This window comes from Tachyglossus aculeatus, chromosome 5, assembly GCF_015852505.1.
Source record: "Tachyglossus aculeatus isolate mTacAcu1 chromosome 5, mTacAcu1.pri, whole genome shotgun sequence".
In the NCBI taxonomy this organism is placed as follows: Eukaryota; Metazoa; Chordata; class Mammalia; order Monotremata; family Tachyglossidae; genus Tachyglossus; species Tachyglossus aculeatus.
In genome coordinates, this window is record NC_052070.1 from 55,325,025 (window position 1) to 55,350,818 (window position 25,794).

General features: G+C 47.7%; 1 protein-coding gene across 1 annotated transcript in view; it reads left to right on the forward strand.

Annotated features, from left to right (window-relative positions):
• The first annotated feature begins 356 nt into the window (after positions 1–356).
• LOC119928510 (protein-arginine deiminase type-3-like) overlaps positions 357–25,794 on the forward strand; it is a 44,542-nt gene continuing 19,104 nt past the window's right edge. The window contains exons 1-10 of the mRNA XM_038746860.1: positions 357–448; positions 10,044–10,224; positions 13,476–13,548; positions 14,333–14,394; positions 16,122–16,239; positions 18,803–18,928; positions 21,308–21,486; positions 22,967–23,070; positions 23,207–23,318; positions 24,178–24,285. Coding sequence (XP_038602788.1) covers positions 357–448; positions 10,044–10,224; positions 13,476–13,548; positions 14,333–14,394; positions 16,122–16,239; positions 18,803–18,928; positions 21,308–21,486; positions 22,967–23,070; positions 23,207–23,318; positions 24,178–24,285 — 1,155 coding nt within the window. The remainder of the gene's footprint in view (positions 449–10,043; positions 10,225–13,475; positions 13,549–14,332; positions 14,395–16,121; positions 16,240–18,802; positions 18,929–21,307; positions 21,487–22,966; positions 23,071–23,206; positions 23,319–24,177; positions 24,286–25,794) is intronic.

Sequence of the window (25,794 nt, forward strand, 5' to 3'; positions counted from 1 at the left end):
GCGGAGGGGAAAATGAGATGCGGAGGCGGGAGTGGATAAGGGCAACTTGAAGCTGGGACTATGATCAGAAACACCATTCCCCTGGCTGGGCTGGGCAGGTGCCTGCCTGCTCCTTATTGACTAATTACCCCGTCCACCCAACCGGTTCAGATGCAATTCACCAGGCCCTGCCCAGCCAACCCAAAACCGAGCTCCTGAGTTGCAGAGGGTGAACTGTCCAGGAGAGGGTGAGCAGTCAACACCAGTCAAGGAAGAGGCGGAGTCTGGGAGCCCTGGCCCACCCCCTTAAATCAAATTATGCCAGTCCGGGACTAGGGCAAGCATTGTGGCCGGGATCTCGGCAGGAGACAGGAGCCATGCCCCTGCAGAGGATCGTCCGGGTGACCCTGGAGCACTCTTCTAGTGCCGTGTGTGTGGCTGGGGTGGAAACCATTGTGGATATCTACGGGTAAGGAACTGTAACTCAGGTTGGGGTCGGGACTGGGGGCTGGGGATCACAGGGCTGACTTGGAGCCCTCTGCCTTTGCCCTTCCAGGGTGTTAGATCCCACCACCAAGGAACCCCTCGTAGAATGGCTTTGGCTTCTGACGGGGAGACCGCTGGAGCAAAGACGTCAAGCCTGGGTGTCCACTGGGGCTCCGGCATGTCCGTGGCTGATTGAGCTGTGGGAAAGCTTCTCTTAGCTGTCAACAGTTAAGATGCAGGAGTTGCCTTTGTGCTTGATTGATTGATTCATTCATTCAATCGTATTTATTGAGCGCTTACTGTGTGCAGAGCACTGTACTTTCGCTTGGGAAGTACAAGTTGGCAACATATTGAGACAGGTCCCTACTCAACAGTGGGCTCACAGTCTAGAAGGGGGAGACAGAGAACAAAACAAAACATATTAACAAAATAAAATAAATAGAATAAACATGTACAAATAAAATAGAGTAATAAATACGTACAAACATATATGCATATATACAGGTGCTGTGGGGAGGGGAAGGAGGTAAGTCGGGGGAGATGGGGAGGGAGAGGAGGGGAAGAGGAAGGTGGGAACTCAGTCTGGGAAGGCCTCCTGGAGGAGGTGAGCTCTCACTAGGGTCTTGAAGGGAGGAAGAGAGCTAGCTCGGCGGATGTGCAGAGGGAAGGCATTCCAGGTCAGGGGGATGACTTGGGCTGGGGTTCGACGGTGGGACGGGCGAGAACGAGGCACGGTGAGGAGATTAGCGGCAGAGGAGTGGAGGGTGCGGGCTGTGCTGTAGAAGGAGAGAAGGGAGGTGAGGTAGGAGGGGGCGAGGTGATGGAGAGCCTTGAAGCCCAGGGTGAGGAGCTTTTGCCTGACACGCAGGTTGATTGGTAGGCACTGGAGATTTTTGAGGAGGGGAGTAACATGACCAGAGTGTTTGCTTGATGGGTTTGTATGGCCAAAGTGGAAATCAAGGTCTGGTGTGGGAAGATGGTGGTGGCTTTTGTTCATCATCCTGTAAGTGGGAATTTCATCCAAAAGTGGCAATGGAGGTCGATAGTTGGAAATGCAGTGTTGTCTGGTAGGAGAGGGTGCTAATGCTGCCAGCATTGGAAAGCACAGCACAGAGGCTCAGGCAGTGTGTGGTATCCTGCTCTCTAGCCCTCATGTACACTAGGGTGGGGCCCCGGAGGCAGCAGGGCAGAGCTGCAGGGGCTCCCTGAAGCTGCAGAGAACATGGAGACTCTTAGGAAAAGGAATCTGAGTCTTAGCAAGAGATGCCAAACTCGAATTTCCTTTCTTCTGACCCTGTCATTCAGCTCCCCCGGGGAGATGGATTTTCAGTCTCTGGTCCTGGTGGAGGGATTTTCTTACTGCTCCCATCGAGGATGTAAATGGAGAGGAAATTTTACCTGCCTAAAGAATGTCCAGGGACAGAGAAGACCCGGGGGAAGGTGGGAGAGAGTGTGGTACCCAAAGCAGCCACAGCAGCATTAGCAGCAGTAGCAACGGGCCTCAGATGGGAGATTGGACAGCAGCACCACAGAGCGGGTGGGTAGAGCTGATACCAACCCCCCACGGCCCCACTGAGGAAGCCCTCTGACCACCTGGACTTGCAATCCTGGGCATCACCTCTTGCCATTTCCTTGGCAGGGAGTCTTCTGGGATTGGTAACAGTGCTCTGACAGGTCTGCTCTTCCCAAAGTTCTGGTGCCAGGACATTAGGCAGAAGAGGGAGGAAAACAGCTGAGGAAGTGCCAGTCAGAGATGCCCAGAAGGTGCCGAGGTTGCCCAGGACGGCAGGGGTGAAGAGGAAACTGAACCGGGCACTGCTGCTTCCCTTGGTGCTCCTTATGGATGGGGATGACTCAGCCCACCCCAGCTGCCCGGTGTCAATTAGACGGATGGGCCTCTCTGATGACCTTGATCCAGTCCAAGCTGTCTCTCCGCAGGGGGGCCTGGGACATGGTCATGGTGCTCCCCTTCCCCCCGATCTTCCCAGAGGCCAGAGTACATCCAGAGGACATCTCTGTGAGGTGGGAGCAGAGGAGGAAGAAGGAGAGCTGGATGGTTCTCCAATAATGACAGCCCCTTTCAGCACAGGGTCTGGACAGGCATTTCCCCTGATCTGCTTCCCCGGGGCAGGAGGCAGGCTCTAGGGGCCAGACCAGTGAGGGCTTGGGGAACGTGAAGGGAAACTAAGTTGGCCAAACCCCTCATCTTGGTCATTCGGTACGTGAAATCGCCCACAGCCTGGTCACTGGCAAAGAGGGGAAACCGGAGGTGAGTCCAGTGGTCTCCTTTCTAGTCTGGGTCCAGATCTGTCTGAGTCATTAGGTGGGTGAATTGTGTGCTGGGCCTAGTGGATAGAGGAGTCAGAAGGATCTGGTTTCTAATCCTGGCTGTACCACATTTCTGCTGTGTGACCTTTGGCAAGTCACTTCACTTCTCTTTGCCTCAGTTACTTGATCTGTAAAATGGGTATTAAAGACTTTGAACCCCATGTGGGACAGGGACTGTGTCTATATTTGCCTACATCTAATCCAGCAATTAGTACAGTGCCTGATATTCAGTAAGTACTTAAATATAACTATTATTATTACCATTATTCTTTCCCCTCTTCTTCCCAGGACAAGAAATCCCAGGGATGAGGGCCTACTCAGGGCTTGGACTCTGAGCTACTCTCCCAGGACACCTTGGCCAGAACCAGGCTTCTTTTCTCCCAGGGTGGGGAGCAATTTCCCAGGGCCAGGAGCAAAAGAATAAGTAGGTGATAAATTTTAAATCTAGAGCTGCTCCCTGGGGCAGGGGCATGGGGAAAGTGGCTTGGCCAATTTTTTTGTCCTTAATGAAAGGACTCTTTCATTAATCATCATCATCATCATCATCATCATCATCATCAATGCTATTTATCTAGCACTTACTATGTGCAGAGCACCACACTAAGCACTTGGGAGAGTATAGTACAACAGAGATGATAGGCATGCTCCCTGCCCACAGTGTGTTTCATTGTTTCATTCAATCCTACTTATTGAGCCCTTACTGCATGCAAAGCACTGTACTAAGTGCTTGGGAAGTATAATATAACAAAAAACAGACATATTCTCTGCCCACAACGACCTCACAGTGTTTCAGAGCAATACCTGGGGGATTAGATTTGATCCTATCCCCTGGGGAAAGAGGAAACCTGGAATAGAGAAGACAAGCACATTCACATGAAAAATGATTCTGCCACCTTACTGGAATGAGCTGTACAAATTTGCTTTTTTTTAGAATCAAATCCCATAACATCCTAGTGGGGTAAAGGGCAGGTGGAGGCACGTCTGGGTAAGAAAGCGCTTAGTACAGTGCTAAGTGCTTAGTACAGTGCTCTGCACACAGTAAACGCTCAATAAATACAATTGAATGAATGAAAAGGAGGGAAACTCCAGTGCTGAGCTAGATTAGAATGAAGACTCCACACAGAATCAAGTGTTTCACCCAGGAGTAGCAGTAATAATAATAAATAATAACGATAGGAGAAATCTATCATCACAGCCTGTCTTCTCCCCTAGCCTCCCTTCTACATTCCCTTTCCTTCTTGTCAGGCTTGAAGCTGTCAGGAATTGTTAATCCAATTCTCCACTCCACCAGCAGCAGGCCAGACTGTCAGCTCCTTGAGGGCAGGGATCGAATCTACCAACTCTTTTGTACTCTCCCAAGCATTGAGTATGGTGCTCAGAACAGAGTAAGCACTCAGTACATACTATTGATTGATTTGGTGGGTGAATTTGGGGTCCAGCTGGCTTTGTTCTTCTTTTACTGCTTGAGGAATCCCAGGAGGGCATCATGCCAGTCAGGAATAATCAGGTCTATGTTGGGGAACCTCACTCCTCCCCTCCCCTTCTCCTGCCCCCTCCTGCCTTGCCATCATAGGGCTTCTAAGGCGACTGTGTGTGCTCACCGCCCCCCCACCCCCCACGGCCTTAGGCAAAACAGGACCCGGTAATCAATAACTACCCCGACGGCTTCTGAGTCTCGCTCTGTAGGGCACACAAGCCCTTTATGGGCCCGACTTCCTTAAACCTCCCAACAACCCCTGAATCAGGTCACGGGAAGAGATGAATGCCTCTGTTTTACCTATGAGAAAGTCGGCGTAGAGAGGTGAAGCAATCTGCCCCAGGTCCCATGGCATCTGGGATGAAAACTGAGGCTCGTGACCCCTGACTGGCCTAGTGCTCAAGTTAGCTAAGGTGCTGGAAATCAGTATCTGTAGGAGTCAGAGGCAGTGGGGTGGGAGGATTCTTTTCCCATCAGGAAAAGGCAAACTACTTTTAAATCTCCACCAATCTGGCCTGTTATCAGCACAGGCCTGGGCCTGCCCTCCAGCATGACCAGTTCCTCCATCCCTCAGCTCAGAACAACGACCGGCCACCGTTTTTTTCATAACTAACTCTTATCCAGGAGGCAGATTAAAATGAATTAGAGCGCAGATGACAACATTCTGGCTCTCTCCCACGGATAGACACTTCCGCCGCCCAGGGGTGGGGTGGGTTGGAGTGGGAAAGTTCACAATTTAGACGGCTGCATCCGCTCCCTCAAATAGCTAGCAAACTATGCGGTGCTCAGGCAGTGGAAAGTCTCCGCAGTATCTCCCATGACTGGAAATGACTCTATCGACTGTAAGCCCCCCTCTAGACTGTAAGATTATTGTGGGCAGGGAATGTGTCTATTTATTGTTATATTGTACTCTCCCAAGTGCTTAGTACAATGGTCTGCACACAGAAGGCGCTCAATAAATATGATTGAATGAATGAATGAATTTGGAATAAGCTAATACCTGGAGCCCCCCTTGCCTCCTCTTCCCCCAGCAGAAAGCTCAGACGGATCTCGGATACAAACTTGTTTGTACTCAAAATAGTTCCTTGAGAGTGGCCAGTAGAATTTCAGGTTACTAGTGGAGACAATGAGGCCCAGCAAGGCTTAAGGCACTGACTCAGAGATCTACAGTGACCCACATAGGGACAGTCGGAATGTCCCTGAAATTCTAAATTTCTTGGAATCCTTTATCCCATCTAGGACCCTGCTTAGTGTCATACTTAATGCAATTAATGGAAGAAGTTCCATCTCCACCTAATATTCTTCACTTTCCCTGACTCATCTCTCCCTCCAACTTAGATTGTGAGCCCCATGTGGGACCCGATTAGCTTGTATCTACACCAGCGCTTAGAACGGTGCGTGACACGTAGTAAGCGCTAAACAAATACCACAATTATTATCTGTCACCTCCCCACCCTATCTCCACAGCTATTGTGCCCCCTACACACTTGAACCCTCACCCCTTAAACATTTAAACATCTTTAGACTTAGTTGCTTCTGCTACCTGTAATTTATTTTAGGGCCTCCTTCTTCCTCTAGACTCTAAATTCCTTGAAGGCAGGAATTGTGCTTACTAACTCCAATACTTTCCCAAGTGCTTAGTACAGTGCTTCACACAGAGTAAGCACTCAATAAATGTGATTGACTATAATTAATAATTGTGGTATTTGTTATGTACTTACTATGTGCTAGGCACTGTACTATTTTACAAATGAGGTAACTGAGGCACAGAGAAGTGAAGTGGTTTGCCCAAGGTCACACAACAGACAAATGGCGGAGCTGGGCTGAAAGCCAGGGAACTCCAGGAAGGCTTTTCCAGCTCCCCTCAAGGGCTGGGGGTGTAGCTGTAGCTTGATGGAATGATTCCCTGTATTTATAAAGCACCTTCCTTCCCAGGTGCCTCACTGACATTTACAGATACAATCTTGTTAATCTGTTCTCCATCTCTTAGAATGGAGTTAGGGAAGACCCATTATTATCTTCCTCTAGTAGGGGAGACTGAGGTCCAGGGAGAGACCTGGTCCAACTCTCAGGCTGATTGCAAATCTCCTTTGGTAATGTCACTTATATTTGTGTGGGAAGGCCAAAGGGAGGGGAGGTTTGTTTTTAAAAGAGATGGAGGGATGGAGGGGAGGCAACCTGGCATAGAGGAAAGAGTCAGGAGGCCCAATTTCCAATCCTGGCTCTGCCACTTGCCTGTCTTATGACTCTGGGCAAGTCACTTACCCTCCTCGGGCCTCAGTTTCCTCATCTGTAAAATGGGGATGATTGTGGGCCCTGTGTGGGGGAGGGACTGTGTTGGATCTGATAATCCTGAGTCTACCCCATAGCACAAAGTAAGCACTTGATAAGTGTCATAATTACAATAAGGGAAGAGGTGAAGGTGTGTTTGTACTGAGGGGTGAGTGTCAGCCTCCTGGATTCTGCTTCCCTCTCTGTCATATGGAGGAAATCTCCTGTTTTCACCTCTGTGCCTGGTGCCTTAAAACGTGGACAAATCTCTCTCATTAGGAAATGGTTAAATGGTTGGTCGTTACATATCTGAACATTGATTATACAACTCTAGGATTAAATAAACTACACTGGGAGAGTAAATCTGCTTTGGGCAGGGGAAAATGAGCCTGCTTTAAATCCCCCTTTTTTTTTCATTTCAAGAGGCACAAATCACACTCGAGAGTAACTCCAAGAGCCATGAGATCCTATTCATGTGTGCAAGCGTGGCTGAAAAGATCTCTGAGCAACCACCAGCCGTTCCCATTTCTGACATTTCCCCAGGATCAGACCTCTGCTGCCTGGTCCCCTGTGGCAGTGACCTGTGGGCTGGGGGGATTTTCCTCTCTAGTTTACAGAGGCTGAGGCTAAGTCCTTACTCTCTGCTGAAGGGGTTTTGCTGTAATGTTTCTTGTTTCCACTCGACGCCCCTTCACCCTGTCCCCTGCCCCTGCGACCCCCCCATGGCATTGCAAACAGTCTTGGAAAAGTAATCCCTCTCGGTAGCACTGGCCCCAACTCTTCTTCATGTTTTCCAGCTACGACAGGTGATTTTCTCTTCCTGCACAACTAAGGGTGTTACTGGGAAGGCAATAAAGCAGTAGTGTTTCCTCTTCTGTCTATGCCGATTAAAGTCAACCCTTGCCCCACTGGTAAGAGTCCTGTGAAATCTCCACCTGATATACCCTTTGGGTAGAGACAGGATTTAAGCTTCCACCCAAACAGCCAAGAAAGCACTAATTAGGTAGAAAGTAACCTCGATTTGGTTAATAAGGGTGGAGAGGAATGTGTGTAAGGTACTAAAAGCATACCCATGGGCACGGGAAGCTTCCAGGATCGTTCCCTTCTGGAGTGACTCTACCTCTCTAGTGCCAGCGAGTGTCTGCCTCCCATCTTCCAGAGGCCAGCATGTACCCTGAATGGGTTGGACAAAATTATTTCCGGAATTTAGGCAGCAGCATTTGACCCCACATAGCCACATGGAAAATTATAGCCCATGTGAAATAATCACCTCTGTCTCAAACGGGGAAACCTGGACCTATAGCATGGGTTTCTAAACAGATTTAATACCTCCTGCCCTTAAAAATTATAGGGGAGACTGAGTGATGACAAGGTAGTTTCAAGTTTTTATGAGTTGCTTTGGGAACCCTTCTGACTCATCCCAAAGGAAACAGGACTATTTGAAGGGTGAAGGGGGCAGGATGTATCTCTGGTTCAAAGGGTTTAAAGAGGAGGTCTCTCCTCTCTTTTTAGGACCAAAGTAGTTGGATCTGAATTTATTTATTATTATTAGTATTGATAATAATAATTGTGGTATTTGGGTATTTGTTAAGCGCTTACTATGTGCCAGGCAATGTACTAAGCACTGGGGTGAGCAGAAGCAAATCAGGTTGGCTACAGTCCCTGTCCCACAGCCTTAATCCCCATTTTACAGAAAAGGGAATTGAGATACAGAGAAGTTAAGTGACTTGCCCAAGCTCACACAGTGGACAGGTGGCTCTTGTCCTCTCCATTCAAACTGCTACTTTGGTGGTTCAATCTCTCATCCTATCCTGACTGGATTACTGCATCGGCCCCCTCTCTGATCTCCCATCCTCCTGTCTCTCCCTGCTTCAGTCAATACTTCACTCTGCTGCCTGGATTATCTCTGTACAGAAATGCTTTGGGCATGTCACTCCCCTCCTCGAAAGCCTCCAGTAATTGCCTGTCAACCTACGAATCAAGCAAAGACTCCTCACTCTCAGCTTCAAGGCTCTCCATCACCTCACCCCCTCCTACCTCACCTCCCTTCTCTCCTTCTACAGCCCAGCCCACGCCCTCCACTCCTCTGCCGCTAACCTCCTCACTGTGCCTCGTTCTCGCCTGTCCCGCCGTCGACCCCTGGCCCACGTTTTTCCCCTGGCCTGGAATGCCTTCCCTCCACATCCCCCAAGCTAGCTCCCTTCCTCCCTTCATAGCCCTACTGAGAGCTAACCCCCTCCAGGAGGCCTTCCGAGACTGAGCCCCCTTTTTCCTCTCCTCCTCCCCATCTCCCGCCTCTGCCCTACCTCCTTCCACTCCCCACAGCACTTGTATATATTTGTACATATTTATTACTCTATTTACTTGTACATATTTACTATTCTTTTTATTTTGTTAATGATGTGCATATAGCTATAATTCTATTTATTCTGGCGGTTTTGACACCTGTCTACATGGTTTTTTTTGTTGTCGGTTCCCCCTTCTAGACTGTGAGCCCGTTGTTAGGTAGGGACCATCTCTATATGTTGCCGACTTGTACTTCCCAAGTGCTTAGAACAGTGCTCTGCACACAATAAGCGCTCAATAAATACGACTGAATGAATGAATGAATGAATGATCTCAGCTGTGGAAGACTCTGTGTGGGCTAGGGGAAGGGCATGAAAAGTCATCCATGGGGAGGAGAGGAAGGGAGGATTTATTTCTCAGCTTAGAAGAAAAACGCTTCAGTGATGGTCACTCCCAAGTTGCTCCTTGGAGTGGACAGATGGCCCCTGTATGGAATAGCCCACGTTGATGTTGGAGATTGGCCTTGGCTCCCAGATATCTTGCTGTGATTTTTTCCAGCTGCGGGAAGTCTTCCGACTGCTCACTAAGAGAGGAAACCCAGTGATAGACAGAGAGGAGGCACCCTGAAGGGGACCCCTGACTGATGGTTGTCCAGGGAGTTGGACTCCTGGAAGACTTCCAGTTTGGCTCCAGAGAACCAAACGTGACTCCAAGAGAGTTTGCTGATTCCAAGACAGCCACCCCAAGGGAACAACATGGTTCTTGAAGTAATAAATAATAATTGTGATATTCATTTAGCACTTACTATATGCCAAGTGCCGTACTAAGCACTGGGATAGGTACATGATAACCAGTCCTCATACAGGGTTATGATCTAAATAGGAGGGAGGGCAGGCTTTGAATCCCCATTTTGCAGATGAGGGAACTGAGGGAAAGAAAAGTGAAGTGATTTGCCCAGGGTCAGATAGCAGACAAGAGGCAGAGCCGGTGTTAGAATCCAGTCCTCCAACTCCCAGGCCCAGGCTTTTTCCACGAGACTTTGCTGCTGCACAACAGTTTAAGCTTCAGTTTGAGACGATTTGTTCTGCTGACCAGATTCCTTCCCCATCAGTTCCGCTGGGACAGATTCGTGGTAGCCCATGAATCCCTGAGATGTGCTGCTTGGAACCGGAGCTATTAGACGACACTGTTGTTGTCCTTGTCATTGCTTGCCCAGGTCAGTCCCAGATGGCACCACATCATTTGAGGTCTGCAGCAGCCCGGGAGTGGATGTCTACATCTCCCCCAACATGGACACAGCTCGACAGCGGGCTGGGAGAAAGAGGTGGCTTTTTGATATGGGGCTGGAGATCATCGTGGTCATGAACTCTCCCAGCAAAGACCTCAACGACAGCCAGGTGAGTTGGTCTCCAGGTTTCAGAGTGTGAAGTGTGGGGCTGCAAAGTCAAACTGGTCGTTTCCTCCAGCAGGCAGGGTGGGGCGGGGGGCTGATGTTGATGCCTGTCCATCTGGCCCTGGCTAGACATGGAGGATCTCTGTTCTAGGTTGAAATTCTTCCTAAACTTTTGCCTTCTTCGCCCTTCCACCGGGCAGCCACATTCTTGGCATCTGGAAAACACAGTTTTGTGGGTCTCAGCCTGAATAGAGTAATTTGCTGCCTTGATCAAGGTAACTATTGCAAGGAAATTTGGGACATTTTAATAGGCATTTTAAAATTCCTTTATCTTTGATTGGGGACCACCAGGGCAAGGGGCAGAGGGAGTCTGGGTTTAGAACTGGCTGATTGCCAGTGTTTCTCCATACACAGAAACACATAATTACAGTGCCTAGCTTGTAGTAGAAGACAGCAGGAATCTACCATGCGGTTGAAAACTCTAAGAAGGCAGGGATTGTGTCTCTTGCTTCTGTTGTACTCTCCCAAGCACTTAGTACAGTAAGTCCCAGAAAATAGCAGCTCAAAAAATACAGAAGATTGATTGACCTGATTATCCTGTATTTACTCCAGCGTTTAGTACAGTGCTTAACAATTAACAGAGAAGCAGCATGGCCTAGTGGGAAGACCATAGGCCTCGGATTCAGAGAACCTGGGTTCTAATCCAAGCTCTACTATTTGTCTACTGTGTGACTTTGGGCAGGTCACTTAACTCCTCTGTTTTCGGTTGGGGATTCAATGGGGATTCTAAGCTCAATGTTGGCAGGGAACGTGCCTATAATATTGTTATATTGTACTCTCCCAAGTGCTTAGTACAGTGCTCTGCACACAAGTGCTCAATGTATATGACTGAATGATTGTTCTCCCTCATACTGCTACTGTGAACCCCATGTGGGATTTGATTATTTTGTAGTCACCCCAGTGCTTAATACAGTGCTTGGAATTTAGTAAGCACTTGACAAATGCTATTATTGATAATAATAACAATAACAATAATAATAAGGACTTAATATATGGCAGGCACTGTACTAAGCACTGGGGTAGATACAAGCTAATCAGGTTGGACAGAGTCCATGTCAGACATGGGGCTCATAATCTTAATCCTCATAATAATAGTAATAATAATAATGGCATTTATTAAGCACTTACTATGTGCGAAGCACTGTTCTAAGCTCTGGGGAGGTTACAAGGTGATCAGGTTGTCCCACTGAGGGGCTCACAGTCTTAATCCCCATTTTACATATGAGGGAACTGAGGCACAGAGAAGTTAAGTGACTTGCCCAAAGTCACATAGCCGGCAAGTGACAGAGCCGGGATTTGAACCCATGACCTCTGACTCCAAAGCCCGGGCTCTTTCCAGCGAGCCACGCTGCTTCTCTGAGCCACGCTGCTGAGTTTACTGAGGCACAGAAGTGAAGTGACTTGGCCAAGTCTCAGCAGACAAGTGGCAGAGCCAGGACTAGAACGAAGGTCTTTCTGATTCCCAGGCCTGAGTTCTATCATTCATTCATTCATTCAATCATATTTATTGAGCGCTTACTGTGTGCAGAGCACTGTACTAAGCACTTGGGAAGTACAAGTTGGCAATATACCTTCCATCCACTATCTTCTAACTTCTATCCACTGGGCCACACTGCTTCTCATTGAGGCCTAGTGGATAGATCTTATTGATATTCCCTTTTATCACACAAGAGTCAGTGTAGACATATTGATCTAGCCATCTGCTCCAACAGCCAGAAGAGTTTGAAAAGCCGTTGTCTTCTAAAACTAGTTTTAACCCACCATAGGGCTAAGAAACAAGTTTTAATTATGAAGATGTTTTGTAATCACTTGAGTAGCTCCTCTTTGTAGTGAGCTCTGTATTAGTTGATAAAGACAAAAATGAAGCACAGAGAAAGGAAATGGCACCTGGCTGCCTCATCAGCAGGGCTAGGATCCGACTCTCAGATTCTGTTATTATTTTAGTTATCGATTGTTCACTTTACTTCACATGCTAAAGTGCTAGGGTATTCCCTCTAGGACACATAACCTAAGAGCTGGAGAAAGCAGTTTTCCCCATTTTCAGATCAGGAAATTGAGGCACACCGAGATTAAGTGACTTGCTCAACACTGTGTGACCTTGGGCAAGTCACTTAACTTCTCTGAGCCTCATTTACCTCATCTGTAAAATGGGGATTAAAACTGTGAGCCCCACATGGGACAACTTGATTACCTTGTATACCTCCCAGTGCTTAGAACAATGCTGTGCACATAGTAAGTGCTTAACAAATACTATTAAAAAAAAAGGCCACACAGCAGGCCAGAGGAAGAGGAGGGATAAGAATCGGGGGTCTCCTATTTCTCAGTTCCACTCCCTTTCCACTAGACTATGCTGCCTCCCTGAATCTCCCTCTGAATCTGTGGCTAATCAATCGATGATAATTATTTAGTGCTTACTCTGTCCTAAGTACTTGGGTGGGTATACAGAGTTGGTAGACACTTTCCCTGTCTGCAAGGAGATATTTCCTCTGATTTCACCTGGTAAACTGCCCACCCACCTCTCCATAACTGCTGGGGTGTGGTGGGGCCTTCCCTACCCAAGTAGACTGAGCAAGAAGCAGTGTGGCCTAGTGGAAAGAACAAAGGACCAGGAGCATGTGGTGGTCAGGGAACCTGTCTGCCAACTCTGTCATATTATACTTTCCCAAGTGCTTAGTACGGTGCGCTGCCAATAATAAGAGCTCAGTAAATGCCATTGCTGATGATGAGTTAGGGGATCCCAGCTACACTGCATAATTGCTGGGTGACCTTGAGCAAGTCACTTCACTTTCTCTGTGTCCCATTTCCCTCATCTGCAAAATGGAGATTAAGACTGTGAGCCCTATGCGGGGCAGGGACTGCATCCAATCTGATTATTTTGTGTATACCCCAGTAACTTGCACAGTACTTGGAACATAGGAAGCACTTAGCAAATGCCATGAAAAAAATACCTGTTCTCCTTCCCTCTGAGACGGTGAGCCCCATGTGAGACAAGGACTATTTTTTTCTAATGGTATTTGTTAAACATTTACTATGTGCCAGGCACTGTACTAAGTGATTTTATTGAACCTGTCCCCTGCTCTTGGCCCATAATAATTGCTTAACAAATAAAACAATTACTATTAATATTATTATTATTATTATTTGTGTGAGTGTGACTGCGAACTCAGTGGAGGCCCTGTGGTTGTACTTTCACAGGTTAGAATTTCCTACCACTCTGAGAGCAAAGACGCTGCCTTGGCCTATGGTGTTCTGTACCTCACCTGTGTTGGTAAGTGTTGCTAGGGGTCAAGAGCTGTTTGTTTCTCTGGGGGCCACCAGCCAAATCCATATGCTGCTTGGAGTCATAGTTTCCACTGTTCCCCATCTACCTGCGTGTTTCTGTCTCTGGCTGAGGCGAGCAGCTGGAAGAGCTGAGCTTCTCCCTTCTTGACCAAGCCTCCAGGCGCTGTCTCCTTGGCCCCACGGCTAATGGTTACTTCAATGCGGATGAGTGATTTCAGGTCCAGGAGCTCTGGAGGCCTTATTGGGTTAGCGGGGCTGGAGCAAGTAAACTGCATTCTCACTGGGAAAATACCCAACCGAGTGTATGCACTTGTTGTTTGGGGTTACTGGCCTCTACTACCTCCAAGAAAGGGAATTGGTAATTGGTATTTTTCAGTGTGACTAAACATGGTTGGGGTCAAGAAGAAGGAGTTGGGCACCAAATAGATAAGGCACGGCTGGTAGCTGTAGAGCTACCTCATGCCATCTTCTGATCGTCCCAGGTTAGGAATTAGCAGGGTGCCTAAAGTGGCACTGCCCTCTAGACTCTAGGGTCTGTTCTAAGGTCTTTCTGATGACAGGGGGACAGAGAACTTGGGAAGCCAGGGACAAAGCCCAAGATCTTCTCTGTTATTTGGGTCGACATGGTGACAGGTTTCCAGGGAAGCGGGCGCTTATAGGTGAGAATAGATTGGCATAGACCTACGTGACTGAGCTCTTCTGGGCTCCATTCTTCTGGTGTTCTGATGGGTCTCCATTCTGACAATCCCTCTTGCCTTTCATTATTTCAGACATCTCTCTGGACACGGATGCAGACTGCGATGGGAAGGTGGAGAGGAGCTATTCCAGCAAGGTAACGTGCCACCCCCTCAGGGCCAGGGAGTTGGGGGTGGGTCAGAGAGGAGCCCATTCAGAACTGCCCATCCAGTTCCCTTGTTAGTGTTGACCCAGGGAGTTTGATGGAGCCCAGGGAGCTAGAATTAACTGGGATTGCCTCTTATTTTAAACCACAGGACAACCAGGCAGGGTGGCCAGTTTGAATTGCCATTGACAGATTCTAAACTTCCCTCAGTGAGTCAATCAGTCACTGGTGTTGATCAAGTGTTTACTTTGTGCAGAGCATTATACTAAGCACTTGGGAGAGGACAATAAGATAAAGTTAGTATACGTGATCTCTACCTTCAAGGAGCCAGTTCTCCTGTGTGGCAATAAAGGGAGATTCTAGTAATGGGTGTTTTCACTTGTCTACTTTCTGCATGGTATTCATTTACCATCACCAGCCCCCAACTCCTTTGGCTGAGGTCAAATAATGGCTCTGCTGTGTCCAGAGCAAAGTATTCCACGGGGCCTCCCTCAAGGCTAAATAGTGGTCCTGAGCATCCTTTCAGTCCATGGTATTTATTGAGCATTTACTGTGTGGAGTGCACTGTACTAAGCTCTCCCAGCCACATGTTCTCTGCTAGTTGCAAGCAGGCTGTCGTCCCCAACCTTAGATAAGTAGCATGGTCTAGTGCATAGAGCACCAGCTCGGGAGTCAGAAGGACCCAAGGTTGTGGGTTCTAATCCCGGCTCCACCACTTGTCTGTTATGTGACCTTGGGCAATTCACTTTACTTTTCGGTGCCTCAGTTACCTCATCTGTAAAATGGGGATTAAGACTGTGAACCCCACGTGGGACAACCTGATTACCTCATAACTAACCCAGCGCTTAGAACAGTGCTTGGCACATAGTAAGCACTTAACAAATACCATAATTATCATTATTATTATTATTATTACCTGGGTTCTAATCCCTGCTCCGTCAATTGTCTGCTGGTTGCCCTTTGGCAGTCACTTAACTTCTCTTTGCCTCAGTTACCTTATCTGTAAAATGGTCATTAAGTCTATGAGTTCCATGTCCCACATGGGACTGATTCCAACATGATTAGCTTGTATCTACCCCAGTGCTTAGTACAGAAGAGAAGCAGCATAGCTCAGTGGAAAGAGCATGTGCTTGGGAGTCAGAGGTCATGGGTTCAAATCCCAGCTCTGCCAATTGTCAGCTGGGTGACTTTGGGCAAGTCACTTAACTTCTTTGTGCCTCAGTTACCTCATCTGTAAAATGGGGATTAAGACTGTGAGCCCCATGTGGGACAACCTGATCACCTTATAACCTCCCCAGCACTTAGAGCAGTGCTTTGCACATAGTAAGCACTTAACAAATGCCATCATTATTATTATTACAGGGTAAGGCACATAGTAAGTGCATAGCAAATACCATAAAAAAATCAATGCCAGGGCTACATGTTTGTTGGGGTCAGGGAATTCCATGGGGATGTTCCAGGATCCTCTCTTATAGTGGGCATGTGGGCTGCTGGGGTTCCTGGAGTCTCTACTGCCCTAGTAGGGGATGGTGGAGCGGTGCGGGGGAGGGGGAATCCCTTACCTCCTTCAGGGCCTCTACAGCACATGGACAGAAGTCCAGCCTCTTGCTGCCATTGTGGATCAGCAAACGAGGAAAAGGCTGTGCCTCACCCCTGGAAGAGATCTGGGGACTACTGCTTTTCCTGTCCATCACTTGGTTTGTCTTGGTCCCTTGCAGAATAATTGGATCTGGGGCCCCAAAGGGCAAGGGGCCGTCCTGCTGGTGAACTGTGACCGGGACGATCCGGATGGCACCAAGAGAGACAACTCTGACCAGCGTGTGGGCAGCCTAGAAGGTACTGGCGGAACCTCCTCCCCTCCTCCCCCCACCCATAACACCCCTAAGGAGGCCCCATGGGCAGCCGCTTGCAGAAAACTCTACTTACCTTGTTAACTCCTCATTAGCCTTTAGAAACTTGAAATTTGTGTGATTTCATCATGGCCATCAAAGGCCAATCTTTGTCTGGGATCATGTTAGAAGAGGATGCCAGGGAGCATCAGTCTCTTTTATAATTCTCCATCAGTAGCATCATCTTTGAACCTACCTGAAACACTCTTTACACACACACACACACACACACACACACACACACACACACACACACACACATCTATATGGAAATATATATATATATATATTCATATATATATGTGTCTGGGCATATAAAGTTCTTCAAGTCTCTGAAGGGAAATAAGGGCTATGACTCTGTTAATCAATCTTTTTCATCCCAAGGTTAATGACTTTTAGCAGGCATAACATCATCATTATGCTCAGCAGGTGCTTACTGGGGTGTCCACAAAGTGCCCAACTCTGAACTAGGTGCACAAAATAGTCCAGTTGTCTGCCCTTGTGCAGAAACAGTTCAGTACATGGGCAGGCAATCATCATCATCATCATAATAACAACAACAATAAATTTTTAAGTTCTCTCTTTGTTTCAGGTGCCATACTAATGATTGGAGTAGAGTCAATGCAATTAGATGGGAATTAATTCCTGTGCCATGTGGGAGTCACAGTCTAAGGGGGAGAGGCACAAAGAAATTAAGTAATTTGCCCCAGGTCACACATCAGGCAAGTGGTGGAGCTAGAATAAAAAGCCAGGTCCTCTGACTCCCAGAATTGGGCTCTTTCCAACAGGGTGTACTGCTTCTAGGCTCTAGAATCTAAGAGCAGACATTGAGCTCAGTCCCCTTCCCTGGGAAGTCTACACTTGAACTGTCCAGAGAAGAGGAAGCTTCAGAGGAGTTCTTTGAAATTGGAAGCATCATGAAACTTCAGTTTTAATTGCCTCTGGGAGACTCTGATTTCATTCTCACCAAAAAGGGAGTAATCACATCAGCCCCATGACCCATTTCACTACACTATCAAAGGTGGAGAAGACTCAGAAAGTAAATCTGTCAAAAACCTTGGAAAATACCTCTTGCTTTATCAACAGCTGGTCCAATCTGTCAAAAACCTTGGAAAATACCTCTTGCTTTCTCAGTAGCTGGTCCTGGACAGACAGAATACTTTCTTCCGTGCTATTTCTATGGGAGAGGGTTATCTGTGGGGGATTGATAAATTAGTGTTTCTTAATTGCTAGATTATTGGAAAATTTGCTACACTCCTGAGAAACAGAAACTAAACTGAGCTCCCTGAGGGACAGGGACCGTGTCCAACTCTCACCTCTGTATTCATTCCTGACGCTTCGTATAGTGCTCTGTGCACACTAAGTGCTTAATAAATACTATTACTACTACTTTTATCTCACCTTCTCTTCAAACAGTGAAGGTTTTATGATTGTTCTAAGAATAAAAACGGGGCTGGACTGGCTACAGAGTGCAGCCCCAGGCTCTACGAACACCCAGGCTGACACATGCCCAGGGAGGAGCTTCCTCTTGGAGAGCCTCCAAGCGATGTGAAAACCCAACCACCAGGGTGATGCTTTGAGATCTGAAGAGAAAAAAAATTCTATAAATCCGTGAGGGTTTTTTATGAGACACTTCTTGTTTGGTGGTGGAGGTGTTCGGAGGAATGAAAACAGGCTGAGACATCCTGGGAAAAGAGCCCAATTAGTGAGCCTAGGGCAATGCAGGTGGAGAAATCTCATTCTCAGTTAAGAAGCAGACTGATCTAGTGGATAGACCTTGGGTCTGGGAATCAGAGGACCTGGGTTCTAATCCTCGCTCCACCACTTGTCTGCCGGACGATCTTGGGCAAGTCACTTAACTTCTCTGTGCCTCAGTTACCTCATCTGTAAAGTGGGGATTAAAGCTGTGAGCCCCATGTGATGCAGGGACTGTGTTCAACCTGATTATCTTGTATCAACCCCAGTGCTTAGTACAGTGCCTATCATATAGTAAGTGCTTAACAAATACCATAAAAAATGAATCAATCAATTGTCTTTAATTGAGAGTTTACTGTGCGCAGAGGCATACTTAAGCATTTGGGAGAGGACTCAGAGTAAGTAGACATGATTCTTGCCCTGGAGGAGTTTATCCTTGACCTCTTTGTCTCTTTGACCTGGGTTGTAATAATAATAATAATGATTGTGGTATTTTTAAGCACTTACTATGTGCCAAGCACTGTCCTAAGCACTGGGGTGGATAGAAGATAATCAGGTCTGACACCGGGCTGACAGTCTAAGTAGGAGGGAGAGCAGGTATTGAATCCCCATTTAGCAGATGAGGGATCTGAGGCACTGAGAAGTTAAGTGACTTGCTCAAGGTCACACAGCAGGTACTCTGAGGCCTGTACTCTTCCACTAGGCCTCACTGCTTCCCACATCTGCTGGGGGAGAGGGGGGGTAGACAGGGGCCTGTGTTTGCAGTCTCTACTTTTCAGGGTGGGCTAAAAGCCTCTCCACTTTCTACTCTTCAGACCTGAAGGACATGTCGCTCATGATCTTGAGGACATATGGTCCTTCTGCTCTCTTTGATGACTACAAATTAGTTCTTCACATATCCAGCTCAGATGTGGAGAAAGCCAGAGTTTTCCATGCCTGTGGTGAGTAATCCCACTCTACCCTAGCCATCTAAGAGCCATCTGTATATATGTATATATGTTTGTATGTATTTATTACCCTATTTATTTGTTTATCATCATCATCATCATCAATTGTATTTATTGAGCGCTTACTGTGTGCAGAGCACTGTACTAAGCGCTTGGGAAGTACAAATTGGCAACATATAGAGACAGTCCCTACCCAACAGTGGGCTCACAGTCTAAAAGACTGTATTTTACTTGTACATATTTATTCTACTTATTTTATTTTATTAATTTTTTTTGTTTTGTTCTCTGTCTCCCCCTTCTAGACTGTGAGCCCACTGTTGGGTAGGGACCGTCTCTATATGTTGCCAACTTGTACTTCCCAAGCGCTTAGTACAGTGCTCTGCACACAGTAAGTGCTCAATAAATATGTTTGAATGAATGAATGAATGAATAAGAGAGGTTGCTGTGTACAAGCTGAAGACTGAAGAACTCTGTTTTTTCCCTGAAGAGGTGTCTAGGATATGAAGATTATTTTCTAAGCAGTGAAAAACACCAGACAAAATTGTTCCTGTCTTTTCTAAGCTTCATGCCACAAATGACCATCACGTTTCTGTTTCTACATGTGGGAAATTGCTGAGTCTTAATTTTGAGTAAATACAGTACATGTATTTCTACCCTTTCCTCTCCATCCAAACCGCTACCTTGCTGGTTCAATCTCTCATACTATCCCGACTGGATTACTGCATCACCCTCCTCTCTGATCTCCCATCCTCCTGTCTCTCCCTGCTCAGTCTATACTTCACTCTGATGCCTGGATTATCTTTGTACAGAAACGCCCTGGGCATGTTACTCCTCTTCTCAAAAATCTCCAGTGGCTGCCTGTCAACCTACGAATCAAGCAAAAACTCCTCACTCTTGCCTTCAAGGCTGTCCATCACCTCGCCCCCTCCTACCTCACCTCCCTTCTCTCCTTCTACAGTTCAGCCCGCACCCTCCACTCCTCTGCTGCTAACCTCCTCACTTTACCTCGTTCTCGTCCGTCCCACCGTCGACCCCTGGCCACGTCCTCCCCCTGTCCTGGAATGCCCTTCCTCCATACATCCACCAAGCTAGCTCTCTTCCTCCCTTCAAAGCCCTACTGAGAGCTCACGCCCTCCAAGAGGCTTTCCCAGACTGACCCCCCTTTATCCTCTCCTCCTCCCCATCCCCCCACTCTGCCCTACCTCCTTTCCCTCCCCACAGCACTTGTATATATTTGTACATATTTATTACTCTATTTACTTTACTTGTACATATTATTATTACTATTAGTATTCTACTTCTATTATATTCTATTTTGTTAATGATGCGCATATAGCTATAATTCTATTTAGTCTGACATATTTGTTTAAGTACTCAAATATACACATGGAATATTTTAAAACTGCTAGGAAGAAGCAGCCAGCTCAATGGGAGGGTTTATGGGTGCCACGGTCAACATCAGGCTGGGGTGGGGCCCAGAACAATGAAAGGCATCCCACCTGCCTCCTCAGAGCCTTATACTCTAATTCCATCACGATGGACAAATCCAGACAAGAGGCAGGCCTCACAGTTAGATGTGTTCAAGACAATAAGGCATAAGCACTTGGTAAAGTGCTCAGCACACAGTCAATGCTCAATAAATGCAGTTGATATATTGATTGATTGTTCAACCTGATTAGCTTGTATCTACCCCAGTGACTGGCACACAATAAGCGCTTAACAAACACCATTAATATGTTATATATATATATTGATTCCGTCAACATATGTCCATGTTCTGGAAGGGGTGTTGGCTTGTGCATGATGATTCTTGGTGCTTAAGGTCAGCCAGGTCACCAATCAATCAATCAATCAATCAATCAATCGCATTTATTGAGCTCTTACTGTGTGCAGAGCACTGTACTAAGCGCTTGGGAAGTACAAGATGGCAACATATAGAGACAGTCCCTACCCAACAGTGGGCTCACAGTCTAAAACGGGGAGACAGAGAACATAACCAAACATACTAACAAAATAAAATCATCATCATCATCATCATCATCAATCGTATTTATTGAGTGCTTACTATGTGCAGAGCACTGTACTAAGCGCTTGGGAAGTACAAATTGGCAACACATAGAGACAGTCCCTACCCAACAGTGGGCTCACAGTCTAAAAGGGGGAGACAGAGAACAAAACCAAACATACCAACAAAATAAAATAAATAGGATAGATATGTACAAGTAAAATAAATAAATAGAGTAATAAATATGTAGATATTTATAAATATCTAAATATCTATAAATATATAAATAGAATAGATATGTACAAGTAAAATAAATAGGTCAGGTCTTCTTGTCTACTGAAATTCTTCCACCTTCCCTCTCTCCTTAGCCTGTGAAGATGCCTGCCCAAACTATAAGCACGTGTTAGGGCAGGACAAAGTCTCCTATGTGGTGGAGCGATTCCATGGAGATGAGGAGACGTTCTATGTGGAAGGGCTGCGTTTCCCGGATGCAGGCTTTTCAGGGCTGATCTCCTTTCACGTCACTCTGCTGGATGATTCCAATCAGGTAGGGCCAGGGGGTCTGGGCTGCGGACTTCGGACCATGGGGCTCCATCCAGAGTGGGTGCCCAAAGGGCTGGTACACAGGTGGCTGGGGACCTGGGCACCAGCAGGGCAAAGATGCTGCTCTTCAGGCTCAGGTGACTCACGGCCAAACCCTGTCGTGGCCGGCTCCCTGGGTGGGGATCAGATGTGGGAGGGTAGACCAGCTGGGTGGGGCTGGGGATCTGATTGATAAAATAGCAGAGAGGAGCTCTCTCCCCTATAGGCGAGGCTCAGGGCCACATGTTTCTATCCAATTAATACCGCATGCCCAAACGAACCCTGATGACAAATGGTAGGACATTAAGTCCCAGAGTGATCCGGTGAAAAGTGCCTGGGCCTTGCAGTCTAAGGACTTGGGTTCTAATCCTGGTTCCGCCACCTGCCTGCTGTGTGACCTTGGGTAAGTCACTTCACTTCTCAGTGCCTCAGTTTCCTTATCTGTAAAATGGGGATTTAATACCTGTTCCCCATCCTGGGAACCCCGTGAGGGACTGGGGCTGTGACTCCCCTGTAAACCTGTATCTACCCCAGCACTTAGCTCAGTGCTCGGCACATAGTACACACATAATGAAAGCCACAATTACTGTTGGTGTTTTCCAGCAACCTCTTGGAAAAGATTGCAGGTTGAACATTTATGTTGGGCCCAGGGAACTGACTTCTCATTCTCTTTATTACTACTACTACTACTACTACTACTACTACTACTCAGTGGAAAGAGCACGGGCTTTGGAATCAAAGGTCATGGGTTCAAATCCAGGCTCCGCCAATTGTCAGCTGTGTGACTTTGGACAAGTCACCTAACTTCTCTGTACCTCAGTTACCTCATCTGTAAAATGGGGATTAAGACTGTGAGCCCCCCATGGGACAACCTTATCGCCTTGTAACCTCCCCAGCGCTTTGCACATAGTAAGCGCTTAATAAATGCCATCATTATTACTACTACCACTACTACTACAGGTAATAATATTTATTAAGTGGTTACCCTGTGCAGAACACTGTACTAATGGCTGGGAAAGACTGCACAGTTGGGGATTAGATATGATCCCAGTCCATCTAAAACTAAGTAAATCCATCTCCCTTCTTCCCACCATAGCTCCTGGCCTCCTTGAGCCCCTCTTTGCTCCAGGGAGGCTGTAAGATTTTTGTGGGCGGGGAATGTATCTGTTTTATTGTTGTGTTATATTCTCCCAAGTGCTTAGTACAGTGCTCTGCACACAGTAAGTACTCAATAAATATGATTGATTGATTGAGCAAGGCTCTGACAAAGTCTGGCAGGCAAGCAGGCCTCTGGTGACCAAGGGGTGCCAGAGGATCAGCCAGGAGAGAATCTGGCTCCCCAAGGGTGGCTGAAGAGAGAATGAGCAAGGGCAGCTTCCCGATTTCTGTGGATTCTGGTTTGGAGCTGGAGTCCAAAATCTGTTCTCTTACACCATGTCTTCCAGGATTTCCCCGAATCTCCAATTTTCACGGACACGGTGGTGTTCCGGGTGGCCCCCTGGATCATGACCCCAAGCACGCTCCCCCCTCTGGAGGTGTACGTGTGCAGGTGAGCACGGGGTGGCATGATGGGGCAGAGGGCCGACCAACTGATCCCAGCTCGGCCCGGGGGCCCGGACCCTCCTGCTTGTCCAGACGTTTGGGGTCCACTGCCTGAGGTCTCTCTCTTTCCATACTCTCCTCAGGGTGAGGAACAACACCTACTTCGTAGACGCGGTGGCGGCATTGGCCAGGAAAGCAGGCTGCAAGCTGACCATCTGTCCTCAGATAGAGAATCGCAACGATCGCTGGATCCAGGTAAACTCCGGGCCCTGGAGCCCCACCCCAACTTGCCCAGTCAGCCCAGCAAAGTCAATTCTACCAAGGTGATTTGTTAGCTAAGACAGAGCTCTACGATTGGCAACCAAAATCTGATTGTAGAGTGATAGCTCATTGTACAGTAGACAGACAATAACCATGATTTGAAAATTGGGCCCAAACCTGATTAAAAAGCAAGATTGAGTCCCACTGTATGGTCTCTTTCTTTATGGCATTCGTTGTTTACTATGTGCCAGCCACTGTATTGTGAGCTGGGGTAGATACAAACTAAACAGCCCTTATGTCCCATGTGGGGCTCACAGTCTCAATCCCAATTTTACAGTTGAGGGAACTGGGCTTAGAGTAATAAAGTGAGTTGCCCAAAGTCACACGGCAGACAAGTGGTAGAGGCAGGATTAAAACTCAGGTCCTCTGTCTTCCAGGCCTGTGCTTTATCCACCAAAACCTGTTGTTTCTCCTAAGTCTTTTGAACTTTGATTATGAGGGCCGTGCTCATTCCAAACTTGTGATCTCTGGGGCATAGCTGCATATGCCCCCACTTCTCTTCTGAAATCAATTTCCTCTTACACAGCAGCACAAAACACCACCCTTCTATCTGCTCAACCCCTGCTACTCCCCCAAGCCTGGGGCAAGTGAAGAATTAGGGTGGGAACTCCCCAGTGCCTTCTCTCCTCCCCTCCACCCCTCCACCTTCTCACATGTACCACGTAGGGATCAGGAAGATCAGTAGATTTGAATCCAACCTCCACATAAACATCACTGTGTTTCCACAAGCCGCCTAATCATTACATGAAACAAACCAGCTCCTGCCATGCTAATGCAATTTCTGTCCTGGCAGGATGAGATGGAGTTGGGCTACGTCCAAGCTCCCCACAAGACCTTCCCTGTTGTCTTTGACTCCCCAAGAAATGGAGAACTACAGGACTTCCCTTACAAAAGACTTCTGGTGAGTTGTTCCCCTGCTCCTCCTCTTCCCCTCATCCACTTTCCTCTCCCCCTCCTTCCTCACATCCATTCCTTCTTCCCTTCTCCTACTCCTCCTCCTCCCCCCCTCCTTCTCCTCCCCCTCCTCCTCCTCTGCCTCTGTCCTTCCTCTACCCCTTTGTCTCATTTCCTCCTCTTTTCTTTCCCTCCTCCTCCTCCCTTTCTCTTCCTTTATCTCCCCTTCTCCATCTTCTTATTCCCTATCACCCCAACCTCCTCCCTTTCTCCCCTCCCCTCCTCCTCTTCATCCTCCCTTCTCCCTCGTCCTCCTTCCATTCCCTCTCCTCCTCCTTTTCCTTCTCCTCTTGCCATCCTCCTTCTCTCCTTCACCTCCTCTTTTCTTCCCTCCTCCTCTTTCCCTCCTTCTTCCTCCTCCTCTCCTTTTCCTCCTCTTTTTCTTTCCTCTTTCTCCTCCTCTTCCCCCTTTCTCCTCCCTTGTCTCCCTTTCTCCCTCCTCTTACCACCCACCCCCCCACACTCCTCCTATCCCTCTTCTTTCCCCATTTATTCCTGACCAAATCTTTGAGTCCAATCCAGTAAAACCAGTGGTCTCCAATAAGAGGGTGCTGGGGCCCTGGTGGAGGAGTTCATTATACTGAGTGTATCTGCTCGGGCTATAAACAGGAGGTAACTGCTCCCCTTGACCCAGACCATTTCTTGATTTTTCCTCCCTCTGCCCCTCTGCTCCTCCTCATACAGCCACTTCTCTCTGACCCAGATATTAAGTCTGGAGCATTGAGAAGAGAGAGGAGGAAGCTGGGGGAGGGGAGGTGATGTCAGGGCAGGTAGAGAGGGTTAGACGCAACTTTGGCCAGATCCACAGACTCCAATTTGGATGACCCCCAGGATCAAACCCCAGGAAGGGACCAGTTGTAGGACAATCTGTCTGTGCCAATTGGAGCAGAGTTTTACCTCAGGACAGGGGCACGGGGAGGTGCCAGGTCCTGGCATGCACTGGGACTGGCTCCCACTGCAGGATCAGCTTTGGATGTTTGGCCATACTGAGGCAGGGGAAATTAGTCACCCCTCTCCATCTGTACAATGTCATTGTGTCACACCATGTACACAAGCGGCCTTCTGAAGGATGTCCTGATAGTACGCTGGGCATGTGTGCGGCATTACATAATGACGTCAGGCAGAAGCCCAGTCAAACTCCCAAACGTAATGCGTGTGCCTGGGTGGACACCTGGCCCTCTTCTCCCTGCTGCGGAGCCATTACTTTTCCCCTCTCAGGTCCCCGGTTCAAACAGGAGGAGGTTTCCATAGTTTAAGTCCCACAAAGTTGGGCACCGAGGCACCAGTCCCATTGCATTACTGCCTGAAGTCGGGCCTGTTGGGAGTCATCCCCACCTCCTGTGAGCATCTGCCATGCCTCAGGCCCCGAAACCTGGATTCTTTCAGAGCTGTGCCCTACCCGGTGCCATAATAATAACTGGGTCATTTGTTACGTGCTTACTGTGTGTCAAATATT